Source organism: Grampus griseus (assembly GCF_964374135.1).
Source record: "Grampus griseus genome assembly, chromosome: 20".
Taxonomy (NCBI): Eukaryota; Metazoa; Chordata; class Mammalia; order Artiodactyla; family Delphinidae; genus Grampus; species Grampus griseus.
The window spans coordinates 6,829,800-6,843,711 of NC_139014.1; the positions used below are offsets into that span (position 1 = coordinate 6,829,800).

The window sequence follows — 13,912 nt, forward strand, 5'->3', positions numbered from 1 at the left end:
AGCGTCCTGGTTTTCCGCGCCCCAATTTGGACGTTCACTCCCAACTCTTACGAGGTACTGTGTCCCCACCCCATTTCCCCAGCCCAATTTCAGCTGCAAATTACTGCAGAACCTGAACCGAGGAAAGGAACCTATTTCCCGCTCCGGTCTGCCCCTCTCCGGACCCGGCGAGGCCCAGGTGAGGTTCTCGCCCGCTTTCCAGCCTCACCTTCCACACTCCCCTGCCCGTCCCCCGGGGTTCCTCCGCCGCCCGACCATGGCCCAGAAGCCGAAGGTAGACCCCCATGTCGGCCGGCTGGGATACCTGCAGGCGCTGGTCACGGAATTCCAGGCGACCGAGAGCCAAGGTGAGAGCGGCAGGGTGGGGAGCAGGGTACCAGGCAGGGGTCTGGCCGCAATCGCCGCCCCGGACCTGGCTCCAGTGCCGCTTTTCCACTGCAGACGCCAAGGAGCAAGTACTGGCCAACCTCGCCAACTTCGCCTATGACCCCAGTAACTACCAGTATCTGCGGCAGCTGCAGGTCCTGGACTTATTCCTCGATTCACTGTCGGAGGAGAATGAGACCCTGGTGGAGTTTGCTATTGGTAAGGATGGGGCCGCTCTCCTAGATACCTGATGGGCTGTAATGAGATAATGAGTTAGAAGTGGGTTGTTGGGAAAGGAATCTTTTAGGCAGTCGCTCAGCTGCGAAGGCAGACTTTCGCGATGTCTGTGCCGCCTCCGCGGTTCACACGTTGTCCAGGTCACGGCTCGCTTGAATCAGGTTTGGAACTCTTTCTTAGGACCCCCTCTGCCTGTCTAGCTTCCCTCCCGCTTAGAGGTGAGATCGAAAATGAGGGAATGGTTTGAAGCCCCATTGGAGGGAAAAATGTTGAGTGCCCTTTTTAAACATCTTTGACTTAATGTTTTAACATCGGGACTTCCCTGGCGGTCCAGTGGTTAAGTCTCCGTGCTTCCACTGCAGGGGGCACGGGTTCAATCCCTGGATGGGGAACTAAGATCCCACATGCCGTGGGGCACAGCCAAAAAAAGTTTTACCATCAAGAGAAGTAGCGGTGACTTGGAATGGCTTGTGACTCCTGTAGTTGTTATGGTCTAAGACCTACTGAATTATTCACTGGACAGATATTTATTGGACGTATATTGTGCGAGCAAGGTATTGTTCTAGATGTTGGAGAGATGGCGAACAAGTTGGGCAAAGGGTCTTTGCCCTCAAGGAATTTACATTCTAGTAGGGGGAGACAGATGGTTGACAAACAAGAAAGCTGAGGCTCTGAAGAAAATAAACAGGGTGATGAGAGAGAGCAAGGGGAGGGAGGGGCTACTTCTTGTTTGACCATCATGGGAAGGCACAACGTGGGCAAAGACTCTAGCAGAGCTTCCCTGGTGGCGCAGTGGTTGAGAGTCCGGGGACACGGGTTCGTGCCCCAGTCCGGGAAGATCCCACGTGCCGCGGAGCGGCTGGGCCCGTGAGCCATGGCCGCTGAGCCTGTGCTCCGCAATGGGAGAGGCCACAACAGTGAGAGGCCCGCGTACCGGAAAAAAAAAAAAAAAAAAAAAAAAAAGACTCTAGAGCAGGAGGAGCCAGAAGGAACGCTGATGTGGCACCATTGTGTTGAGTGAAGCAGAGAGTGGTACTAAGTGAGGTTATAGAGAGCTCACGGCACCAGAGTTTACAGGGATTCAGGTCTCGGCATTGGGAAAGAGTTTGGAGTTTATTCTGAAGGCAAACCAACATTGTTTTTTCAGCATGCATCTTTAAAAAAGAACATTTCTCTACATAGTGAATCTTATCTACATAGAGAATGAACTTAATAATTCCATTATCACCAAATACCCAGTTAGGCCAACTTCTCTAATAGGTCCCAAAAGGACATTTTGTTGTTGTTGTTTTGTATAAACCAGGATCCAGTCCAGGATTCACGCACTTAATCTTGTTCTTACGTTCCTTAGATCTCAATCTCTCTCTTTTTAAATAAACTTTGTATTTTAGAACAGTTTTAGAAAAATTGCAAAGATAGTACAGAGTTCCCATATATGCCACACCTAGTTTCCTCATTGTTGTCGTCTTACATTAGTATGGTACGTTTGTTACAATTAATAAACCAATATCGATGCATTATTATTAACTCAGGTCCATACTCTATTCAGATTTGTTTAGTTTTTCCCTAATAATCCTTTTACTCCTCCAGGATTCCATCCAAGATACTGTGTTACATTTAGTTGTCATGTCTCCTTAGGCTCCTCTGGATTGTGCCAGTTTCTTAGACTTTCCCTTTTTTCTGGATGACCTTGGCAGTTTTGAGGAGTACTGGTCAGGTATTTTGTAGGTTTTCCGTCAGTTGGGGTTTGTCTGATATTTTTCTCATGATTAGAGTGGGCTATGGGTTTTGGGGAGGATGACCACAGAGGTAAACGGTAAAAGGCCATTTTCATTTACATCATATCAAGGGCATATGCTATCAACATGACTTATCACTGTTGATATTAACCTTGATCACCTGGATGAAGTAGTGTTTGTCAGGTTTCTCCACTATAAAGTCACTCTTTTATTTATTTATTTATTTATTGGCCATACCTTGTGGCATGTGGGATCTTAGTGCCCTGACCAGGGATTGAACCCATGCCCCCTGCATTGGAAGCATGGAGTCTTAACCACTGGACCGCCAGGGAAGTCCCTGAAGTTACTCTTTATCCTCCCCCTTCCCCCCTTTCCATATGGGGCTGTTTGGAAGGAAATCACAGCATCAATTATCTTATATCTTTTTTTAATATAAATTTATTTATTTTTGACTTCTTTTGGGTCTTCGTTGCTGCACGCGGGCTTTCTCTAGTTGCGGTGACGGGGGCTACTCTTCGTTGTGGTGCGCGGGCTTCTCACTGCAGTGACTTCTCTTGTTGCAGAGCATGGCCTCTAGGCACGTGGGCTTCAGTAGTTGTGGCACGTGGGCTCAGTAGTTGTGGCTCGTGGGCTCTAGAGCTCAGGCTCAGTAGCTGTGGCCCACGGGCTTAGTTGCTCTGCGGCATGTGGGATCTTCCAGGACCAGGGCTCGAACCTGTGTCCCTTGCAGTGGCAGGCGGATTCTCAACCACTGCCCCACCAGGGAAGCCCATCTTATATCTCTTTTAATCATTAATAGACTCTTTTTTCCTAACACTAATTGTTGAAGGATACAGACCAGCTCTGCAGAACGTCTCACCTTCTGAATTGTCTAGTTGCCTCTTTATGGTGTCATTTCATTTGTTCCTGTAACTGCTTTATTTCCTGTAACTTAGAAATTAGATTGAAAACTTTTCTAGAATCAAGTAACACGCTTTTTTTTTTTTCCTGAATACATCCTGGGCAAATGTGATTTAAATTTTTGAAAGGCCATCCAGGTCTGCCTCTAATTTGTGGTATCTGGGACTCCTCTTACTACGACAGGCCTCACACATGTGTGGACATCCCAGCTTCACTCACAGCCCCACAAACACTTGCCTGGTGGCCACTCATTGGACTTCGGCGTGTGCACAAAAACAGCGGGGTTCACCGCCGGGAGTCAGGATGCAGGAAAGAGGCCCATGCAGCTGGGGGAGCAGGTTTAGGAACTGGAGCTCTGGGTATGGGGGAAGAGGGATGGGCTTTGGGCAGGCTCCCTGGACTCTTCAACCTATGGAGAGGGCCAGAGTGAGGCCCTCGAAACCTGGGCTGGGAGCAGGAGCCCCGGTTGCCCAGGTCTAAGGGTGGGAATAGCTCATGTCTCTGCCCCTCTGGAAGATTATTATGCTGAATAAATATCGTGAAAAATTGGTCACTTTAAGATTTTCTCCAGTGTTAGTACTCCATCTCCTCCCTTTTTGGAACTCTGCTCCCCAGCTTCTGCCGCCTGAGTGGTGACAGTGACCCCTGCAGAAGCCCGTGGCTAGGCCTCCACCTGAGAGTGATACAGCTCCTTCAACTCAAGCTCTTGACTCTGGAGAAACCTTTGCTGAAAAGAGCAGTCACCCGGGCAAGTTTTACAGGATCAGGAAGCAACTTTCCCGAGGCAGGAACACTCTTGAGTTCCTGGCCCACTGAGCTGGGAGCTTTGCCAGAGATCAGGGCTGGGCCTGGGTTCTTGCCCTCCTGGGCAGCTTCCCAGAGTGGGTGACCAAGCCCTGGACCTGGAGTCCACGGTCCCCACTTCTCCACTTTGTAGCCAGTCTGTGGATGAGTCCTGTCCCTTCACTGAGCCTCATTTCCTCACCTGAGCCTCGTCTGCCTTGCAGGACTGTTGCGGGGAGCGGAGCGTGTGCGCGTGTCTGTCTCCGTGAAGGTATCGATACTTTGTCTAGAATTGTTGGTATCATCACCAGTTTTACTTTTCATAGCCACTGTTTCCTTCTCTTTTTCTTCTCCTTCCAGCGTCCCCAATCCCCAGAGCAGCAGCTTTCTTAGCATTGAATCCCTCCGTGGGATCCTCTGGAGATTAAAATCCTCTCGTATTTATTGCGCATAACTTAAAAGGAGAGTCCCAGTGGTGCTTAGAAGCCGATTTTGTTACTCTTGCTGTTTCCTCTTCTGTTAACGTCTGTGCTGCTAAATGGGAAACACTGTCGGTGCTTATTCTGTGCTGGGCTTTGTAGCTTTGAATCTTTTGTCTCTGATGGCAGATCTGAGATGGTGAATCTCCATGAGATCAGAGTGCCTTGCTTACCTTTGTTACGTCTTGAATGCCCAGGCCTTTTGGCCTGGGACGAGGATGGGGCCGGGGAATGTGCGCAGTCCCGGACATGACTTCGTGCTGCAGCCCTGAGTGCGTTTGGTTCTGGAATAACTGCCGGGTTAGATGGCCCATGGCCATGGTTTGGCAGAACCAAAACCAATGTTGGTTTGTTGGCAAGGAATATAGAGAGTTTGGTAAGAGTGGGGCTTTGGGGTCAGGCAGGCCTGGGTTCAAGTCCTCACTCCCCGACTTAACTCTGGGCATGTGATTTCCCTTCTCCCATCATCGGTCAGGTGGGGGAGGATCGGTACCTGCCTCACAGAGTTGTTGAGAGAAGTAAATGAGATAAAGTGCCTGCAGCTGCAAGGTCCCCTAGGTAGCCAGACCCCTTTGAGGATAAACAGTTCCCGAGTCTCCCAGAGAGGTGAGGTAGGATGGGATAGTGTCTAATCACCCAGCTGTTCCAGGGATTCGGCCCTTCTGGAAAAGCATCGTTGAATGATAGGAAAAGGTATGAAAGTTGATCTTTATCCTCACAGTGGGTGTCCGGGCAGTAGTAGGAGGAAGTACCACGGGGAGACAGGCACTGGTCAGGCCTGAGCCACCCTCATTTGGGATGGGGGATAGGAAGCGGGTGAATTATCAGGAACCAGATAAAAAGCCAGCATCTCAGTAAATACTTGAATGAGCGAGAGAATTCAGCGCTCATGCCCCAAATAAAAACTCTGGCAGGCTTTGGCATTAATTTGGGAGTGTTGGACTGAAGCACCATTGGTTGATTCTCTGGTGTCTTATATGCTGTGTGTGCACACCTGCACCATTCTAGATGGTGTATGGAGATGTAAAGGAACCAGGAGATAATTCTCTGCTTCCATGAAAACTGGCTGAATCCTAGTATGTCACGGAATACTCAGGCAGTTTTGTTACTACAACAGTAATGCAAGTAGGTGGCCTCCCACGATTCAGGTTAAATCGCTTTCCTCTGTTCTATTTCATGCAATACCTGTAGCTGCCACCAGATGGTGGTGGTGTACTGAAAAAGGCTGGTAGATGAATCCTGAGCCGCCTCTCTTTGGAAAAATAGGATTTAGTAAAATTGAAGATAGGCATGCCGCGTGACCCAGCAGTTACAATCATAGGGTTAGGTACATGCACGTCCAGACACATGCAAAAATGTCACCAGCAGTATTGTCTGTAACAGTCCTAAACTGGAAACAGTCAACAGTGGAATGAATTATCAATATTGTCGATATTCATACTGCTTAGCAAGGTAAATGAACAATCTACAGCTCCTTGCAATTATCTTAAAAACATAACGTTAAGCAAATGATGCTAGACACATAATAATATGTACAGTGTGATTCCATTTCTATAAAGTCCAAAAAGAGGCAGAACTGAATTATAGTATTTAGGGGTGTGTGTGTAGTAAAATTTTTTTTATTAAAAATTTAAAAGGTCCTGCTATTAATTTAAAATTATTTTATTGCATTGTTACACGTCAGGAAGAGGGTCATCTCTGAGAAGGGGAGAGAATTGAATCAGGAAAGAACATGCAGAGGCTTCTGGACTGATGACAGTGTTTCAGTCTTTGACCTCAGTGCTGGTTACATGAGCACTTGCTTTCTCATTGTTAAACTCTACCTGTATGTGCCAGCCCTTTCTCTGTGTGTGGGTTGAAGATATGCCCTGTGCCAGCCTCCGAGGCTATAAACAGGTGCGTGCTTGGTCCATATCTACTGTGTGCCAGGGAGGGGTCTTACATTATTTAATTCTCTCTTCCTGTTTTACTGATAAAGAAACCTAGGCTTAGAGAGATGGAGTTGCTTGCTCTGCTCACCTGAGTCCCCTGGCGCATTCCTGGGATTCTAGCTAGATCTGCCCACCACAGAGCCCTCGCTCCATCCTCCGTACTCTCGGGTTCCCGTGTACCTCCTTCTCTCACTGATCATTTAGTGTCCTGGGGTCACACATCTTTCTGCTTAAAAAGAAATTCCTCAGCTATCCATTTGTTACAGGAAAGAGGTGAATTCAAGGTCCTCACCCCACTGCTCCCTTCCACACCAGCTGGGAAGGCTGGCTCCAGGCCCCTGTGTCCTCCCTCCCCAACTGGCAGAGACCAATCCCCCTTCCTCTCAGTTCTAGGCAGAAGCAGGGTGTGCGTGTGTGTTTTATTAATTTATGTGAATACATAATTGACTCACATGGTACAGAATTCAAAAGGGTAGGTAATAAACAGTAACTCGGTCTGTAGCCTTTTCTGGAGGCAACCATTGTTACTAGTTTCTTGTGTATTCTCCCAGAGATATTTTAGGGATTGATAAACAAATACGTATATATTTGTTTGTATACTATGTATACCTTTTTGCATATCCTACACATGTTGAAGTATACTGTATCTATATATATATATTTTTTTAACTTAGCACCATGTCTTGGCACACCTGCAGTGTCAGCCCATAAAGAGCTGCCTGATTCTTTGTAACTGCTGCATGATGTCCACTGCATGAAGGGACTAACATTTAGCCGGCCCCTGAGGGGGGCCATTTAGGGTTGTTTCCATTTTGCTGTCATGAGCAGTGTGACAGTGGGTACCCTTATTTGTATGTCATTTCTCACTTGTGGGAGTGTACCTGTAGGATAAAATTTTAGAACTGAAATACAGGTCAGAAGTGCGAAAAACCATGATTTTTTAAAATTTAATTTGTTTTTTTTAACTTATACAAAACATATCTGTTTAAGTCAAAACTGTATTACGAGTATGGTCTCACTACCATTCCTGTCCCTTCCACCCTGTTCCCCCCTCATATGAAACCAGCAAATGTGGGCATATACATATATGTATATTCGTCTCTCACCTTCTTACGTATAATAGTAGCTTTCTCTATATGCTGTTCTGTCCCTTGAATGTCTGTCCTGAAATTTCAGAGAGAACCATCTTCAAGATACTGAAGTAAAACCCAAGAACAAATAGCCCCCAGTGAGGATTTTGACCTGGGATTGACCACGGCCAGCCCAGTACCCTGGGGCGGGCGGGTCGTCGGGCGGGTCCTCAGCTGTAACGGTCTTGAGCCACTGTCTCCAAGGACTTGCCCAGCCCTCTCAGGCACCAGGTGCTGGCTAAGCACTTGGCAGCATGACCTCATTTAATCCCCAGGACAATACTTAGACCCTCCTGTCCCTTCCAGCACCATTGCCCTCCTTGCTTTGTGACCTGAGATCCCCTACCTGCCCTCTCTGAGCCGCCAGCTTTCTCATCCCAGACTGCACTAGGGTTTTCTCTTTTGTCTCTCCCGGGGGTTCCTGTGGCTCCCCACACCTAGAAGGGCCCTGCCTTTGCCTCTTTTTCTCTTTATGTTGCCAGGTTTGTCCAAAATATGTTCATCCGCCAGTCAGAACTTGTTCTCCTTTTTGTCTGGTAACCAGTTTTTAGATTGCAGCAGGATCGGCATACAGTGAAATGCACGTAGCTTAAGTGCCAGTCTGATGAATTTTTAAATTCATTAAGCTGTATGTACATCAATATAACCAGCACTTAAGTCAAGATACAGAATGTTTTCATCTCCCCAGAAAGGTCCCTCGTACCCTCTGCCAGTTAGTGTCTTCCACCCTGAGGTAACCATTATTCTAACCTCTATCCCCATGGATCAGTTTCGCCTGTTCTTGACCTTCATGTAAGAGGAATCCTACAGGATATAGTATCTGGTTTCTTTCACTCAGCATAATGTTTCTGAGATTCATCCAAATTGTTACAGTATCAGTAGTTCACGTCTTTATATGAATAGGCCGCAATTTGTTCATCCATTCACCCGCTGATGGAGATTTGAGCTGTTTCTGGTTTGGAACCTTTATGAATAAAGCTGTTATGATAATTTTTGTACAAGTTTTCTTGTATACATAGGTACTCATTTCTCTCGGGTAGGTTCCTTGTATACATATGTGCTCATTTTTCTCAGACAGATTTGGGTAGGAGTGGAATTGCTGAGTCGTAGGGTAGATGGATGTTTAACTGTGTTAGAAGCTGCCAACTAGCTTTCCACCGTCATCACGATGTGTTACACTCCTCACCGCCAGCATATCAGAGTTCCGGTGCTGCTCCCTCCCTGCCAACACTTAGTATCATCAGTCTTTTTTTGTTTTAGCCATTATGATAGGTGTGTAGTGGCCTCTTATTGTGTTTTTTTTTTTTTTTTTTTTTGCGGTACGCGGGCCTCTCACTGTTGTGGCCTCTCCCGTTGTGGAGCACAGGCTCCGGATGTGCAGCCCCAGCAGCCATGGCTCACGGGCCCAGCTGCTCCGCGGCACGTGGGATCCTCCCAGACCGGGGCATGAACCCACGTCCCCTGCATCGGCAGGCGGACTCGCAACCACTGCGCCACCAGGGAAGCCCTCTTATTGTGGTTTTAATTCTCATTTCTCTGATAAGGAATGTTGAGCACATTTTCATATATTGACCCTTTTGTGCAGAGTTTATCGAAGTCTTTTGCTCACTGTTTTTATTGTGTTGTTCATCTTTTATTGATAGGAATGCTTTATATATTCTGGATATGAGTCCTCTGTCAGAATCTATGAATATTTTCTTCTTTTGCTTTTTTACTTTTTCTTTTTTTCTTCTTTGGTATGAAGAAAAGAAGTGAAGGTGGTGAGGGGAGGGCCTCTTGGGGAGAGGGACTGATTAGGGTGGTCATGGAAGGCTCTTAGAAGAGGTGACGTCTTTTATTTATTTATTTTTGGCTGCATTGGGTCTTCGTTGCTGCGCGTGGGCTTTCTCTAGTTGTGGCGAGCGGGGGCTACTCTTCGTTGCAGTGCGCGGGCTTCTCATCGCAGTGGCTTCTCTTGTTGCGGAGCACGGGCTCTAGGCGCGCGGGCTCAGCAGTTGTGCCACAGCATTTCTACTTGCCCCTGCTCCTGGCTGAGCCTGGCATCTGCCCGTGGTAGGATTAGTTGTCCTTGTGGTTTCTGAAGGGACACCCTTTCCCACGGGAGTAGCAAAGGGCTCCCTATCTTCTGGGACTTTGGTCAAGTTACTCAACAGCCTCAGGTTCTTTCCCTTAAATGGGGGTGGTGGTAACTCTTCGTGGGGTTCAGTCATGTTCCCAGCATGTGTCCAGCGAGAATCCTCAGTTGCAGGCTCCGGAAATACAGAGGTAAATTACTACCCTGTGGTGCCCAGTGATGGGGGGACAGACAGCAAGTAAAGAAGGTAGTCGGCAGGATGACCCCAGGCTGTGCTAAGGGCTCCACTGGGGTGAATGGGTGCTGAGGTGGACACTGGGAGGGACCTCTCCATCAGTGCCTCAGTCCGTCTCCTGCTGCCCATCTTCCTCGGTTCAGGAGCACCACTCGGCCTCTTCCGTCCCTCAGCACTGCAGATGTCCAAGGTGCACAGGGTCCCAGGGAGCCAGTCCATCCAGCCTCCCAACCCTCTGCAGTGCAGCCCTTTTCCCTGCTCACTGCTTTAAAATCCTTCCAGCAAACATTTGCGGAGCGCCCCCTGTGCCAGAAACCCAGGAAGTCTTGGGAATAAGACAGCCTAGGTCTTTTTTTTTTAATTAATTAATTAATTAGACTTGCAGCACGGGGGCTCTTCGTTTTCGCGTGCGGGGTCTTTAGTTACGGTGTGTGGGCTCTTAGTTGCAGCATGTGGGATCTAGTTCCCTGACCAGGCATCAAACTCAGGCCCCCTGCATTGGGAACGTGGAGTCTTAACCACTGGACCACCAGGGAAATCCCAAGACAGCCTAGGTGTTGACCTCATGGCACAGTAGCTTCTAGCGGGGCTCAGCAGTCAGTGAGCAAGAAAATTCCACAAAGGTTTCTCAGAGTTCTAAGCGTATGAAGACGGTGAGACAGGTGATGAGGGACGTGCCTGGGTGTGGCAGGCAGCGGCTAATGGGGTACTCCAGGGAAACCACACTGGCCACGGAGCAGTGACGTGCTGGTTACTAGCAAGAGGGTGGCACCATGCAAAGATCCCAGAAGGATCTTTGCAGTGGGAAGTCCTTGGAGGCTGAATGGGTAAAATGTTTCCCTACCCAGGTACTGCTAGGGAAGGGGTGGCTGTACCTACCCGGAGTAGGCGGAGATCTTTGCCAGGCCTGCGCCACTTCCCTGCACCTGTCCCCTCTTGCTGGGAAAGAGGTCCTAGTTGGGTTTTGCCGGGCGTGTGGGGAGGTCCCCCCTTTGCTTGTTTCTAGAGATGCTGGGGAAGTGGGTGGGCTGTAACTCACTCCTGATTGGACACTCAGTACTGGTCGGCCATGTTATGCAAATGAGCTAGAAGTTCGTTCTCTACTTGGAGTAGGAACCTAAGGGTGAGGGTGCCCTGATGGCAGGAAGCTCACTCAGGACCCACGAAAATCAGCTTCCCACATCTAGTGATTTAGGCCTGACGGGAGAGAATGAGGGGTCTGGGCATCTTACCTGAGCAGTGGTTCTTAGATCCAGAACCACGGGTCTCTCACTCTGTCCTTTTCTTTTGTCCCCCAGGTTCCTAGCAATAGTGATGTGGGAATGATGCTGAAATGCTTTAAACTCTCAATTATGCTGTTTCCATAAAATGGTGGACTGAACAGCTATTAAATGATGCCATGATTGTAGATTTATTGGCGTGGAGAAATGTTCACAGGACATGGTTAAATGAAAACAGCTGGCTTACAAAACGAGTATCACGTTGTTATTAAATATTTATATGTCGTCACATATTTAAAAATTGTGGGATGAAAAACATGTTAAATGGGTGGTAGGATTAAGATGGTTTATATTTTGACTTCTAATATTTTTGACAGCTTTATTGAGGTATAATTGGCACATAATAAGCTTTACATACTTAAAGAGTATAACTTGGTAAGTATTGACATGTGTACACCTGTGAAACCATCACCTTACCTATGTTTCTTAATTCTTCTAAAGTGATGATACACTGTGGGTTTTATGTTTTCTACTTAAAAAAAAAAAAAAGGAAAGCCTATCAGTCATTGAGCTGGCTGAACCAGGAGGGAAAGGGATCAGTGCCCACTTCCAGAAGGTTGGGCAGTGGACGGCAGGCAGGCCTTTCTGGAATCTGGAAAGGGAGGGCTGGAGATCAGAATAGACTTGGGATCCCTTGTCCCTGGGCCACCTTCTCAGGCCTGGGCCTTCCCTGGGACTCAGTGGGCGGAGGAAAGATGGAAGGAGGCCCAGGGCTAAGGCATCCAGACTCACCTTGCTCTTCCCCAGGAGGCCTCTGCAACCTGTGCTCAGACAGGGCCAACAAGGAGCACATCCTGCAGACTGGGGGTGTCCCACTCATCATCGACTGCCTGTCCAGTCCCAACGAGGAGACCGTGCTGTCCGCCGTGACCACGATCATGTACCTGAGCTCGCCGGGCTCCAGCTCGCACCCCGAGCTGACCGCCACGCCCGTGGTCCAGTGCATGGTGCGCTTCTCCCTCTCGGCCAACGCGAGGCTCCGGAACCTGGCCCAGATCTTCCTGGAAGACTTCTGCTCCCCCAGCCAGGTGGCCGAAGCCCGCAGCCGGCGGGCTCACTCTGCCCTGGGGATCCCACTACCAAGGGCTGAGGCCCCGCAGCAGCCCTGATCCAAGGCGCCCTCAGGCCGCGGCACCGGCACTGCCAGAGACAAGACCAGAATCCCGGTGGGGACTCAGGAAGTGGGAGCAGCAAAGCTCCCACTGTGCACGTTCTCCCCAAGTGGTGCTTTGTCAACCCCTTTAAAGGCGAGTTTTCTCAGTGGGACAGGTGTTTACACTGTGATGAAAGGCACCAGGAGATGAGTGAGGAAGCCAGACTTTGAGACACGTGGAGAAGGAAATTGAAGGGTGCCGTTTTGACAGGATGACGCTCTCAACCAGCTAGAGGCGAAGGTCCTGCCTCCTGGCCCACCCCGCCACCGAGCTGTCACCCTCGTGTGAGAAGCAGCAGGTCCCTAGACCCAGAGGCTCTGCAGATGGTGTTTCTCCTGAGGAACAGCTGGGCCTGGGGCTTAGGAGAGTTGCCTGAGCTTGAGGAAACAGGCATCATACCTTAACAGAAGTGTCGGGAGTAATTCTGAGAAATAGAGATGAGAAGCCTTGTCGTTAAAAGTATTTCGGGGCCCTGGGAAGCTGGGGAAGTGTTGTGTCCACTGCTGTGGAGGCCGGATACCTGTCCTGCAAGCTCTCCAGGCTGGGTGTTGGGCATGGTGAATGCTGGCCTGGAGAACTCTGTGGCCCAGGATTAACTGTTTATCTACACAGGCCTATCAGCCGGGGACCATGTTAGGGCTTCAAAGACGAAGACGTGGTTCCTGATCTTGAGTGTCACAGCCCAGTGACTGTTAACATGGCCATCAGGCATTAAGACGGAGGCCATGAGGGTGACACATTAGAATACAGGCACAAACTCTACGAGCTGTTGTCTTTTCCCTTCACCACCCCATGGTACTTGCCTGGAAGCCCTGGCCTGCCTTCTCTGCCATCAGGGTTAGTGAGGTGGTGGTGGTGGGGTCCCTGTCCCTGGAAATCTGTCTCAGGCTGGCTTCAGGGATGCAAGTAAGAGAGGTGCTCGAGGGAGATGGGACCAGATACTGACAGCAAGCGAATGGCTCAGAGTCTAGTGTCAGCTGCTCAGCACGGGGGAAGGGGTGTGGGCCCCCTTAGAAAGGTGGGGTTCAGGAGCAGTGGAAGGTCCTGGCCTCCCTTAAGGATGACCTCTTTTTTTTTTCTTTTTTAAAATTTTATTTATTTTTGGCTGCGTTGGGTCTTTGTTGCTGCGCGCGGGCTTTCTCTGGTTGCAGCAAGCGGGGCTACTCTTCATTGGGGTGCACAGGCTTCTCATTGCAGTGGCTTCTCTTGTTGCAGAGCACGGGCTGTAGGGCGCACAGGCTTCAGTAGTTGTGGCACGTGGGCTCAGTAGTTGTGGCTCGCGGGCTCTAGAGCACAGGCCCAATAGTTGTGGCACAGTTGCTCCGTGGCATGTGTGATCTTCCTGGACCAGGGATCGAACCCGTGTCCCCTGCACTGGCAGGCAGATTCTTAACCACTGCGCCACCAGGAAAGCCCAAGGATGACCTCTTACATGGCCAAGGAAAGGCAGATTCGAGAGGAATGGTTTCCAGGTGGACGTGGAGGTGGGCAGACTATGGAACTAATGGACTAAGGAGACGAGAGGGAGGGAGGCAAAGGCCTCCTCATTGGCCTCTGTCCCAGCTGCCCCTGTGGGGCTCCTGTCCCTTCGCTTCCCCCAAATA

At 49.3% G+C, this 13,912-nt stretch overlaps 1 protein-coding gene across 3 annotated transcripts in view; it reads left to right on the forward strand.

The window, feature by feature from the left end:
• ARMC7 (armadillo repeat containing 7) overlaps nucleotides 1-13,912 on the forward strand; it is a 20,647-nt gene continuing 6,735 nt past the window's right edge. Inside the window, exons 1-3 of one of the 3 annotated variants that reach the window (XM_082678602.1) lie at nucleotides 1-347; nucleotides 442-585; nucleotides 11,902-13,841. In XM_082678602.1, the coding sequence (XP_082534728.1) occupies nucleotides 257-347; nucleotides 442-585; nucleotides 11,902-12,263 (597 nt within the window). In that variant the 5' untranslated portion in view covers nucleotides 1-256 and the 3' untranslated portion in view covers nucleotides 12,264-13,841. Of the gene's footprint in view, nucleotides 348-441; nucleotides 586-11,172; nucleotides 11,420-11,901; nucleotides 13,842-13,912 lie in introns of those variants that run through there. The other 2 variants (XM_082678604.1, XM_082678603.1) reach the window with 2 other exon arrangements.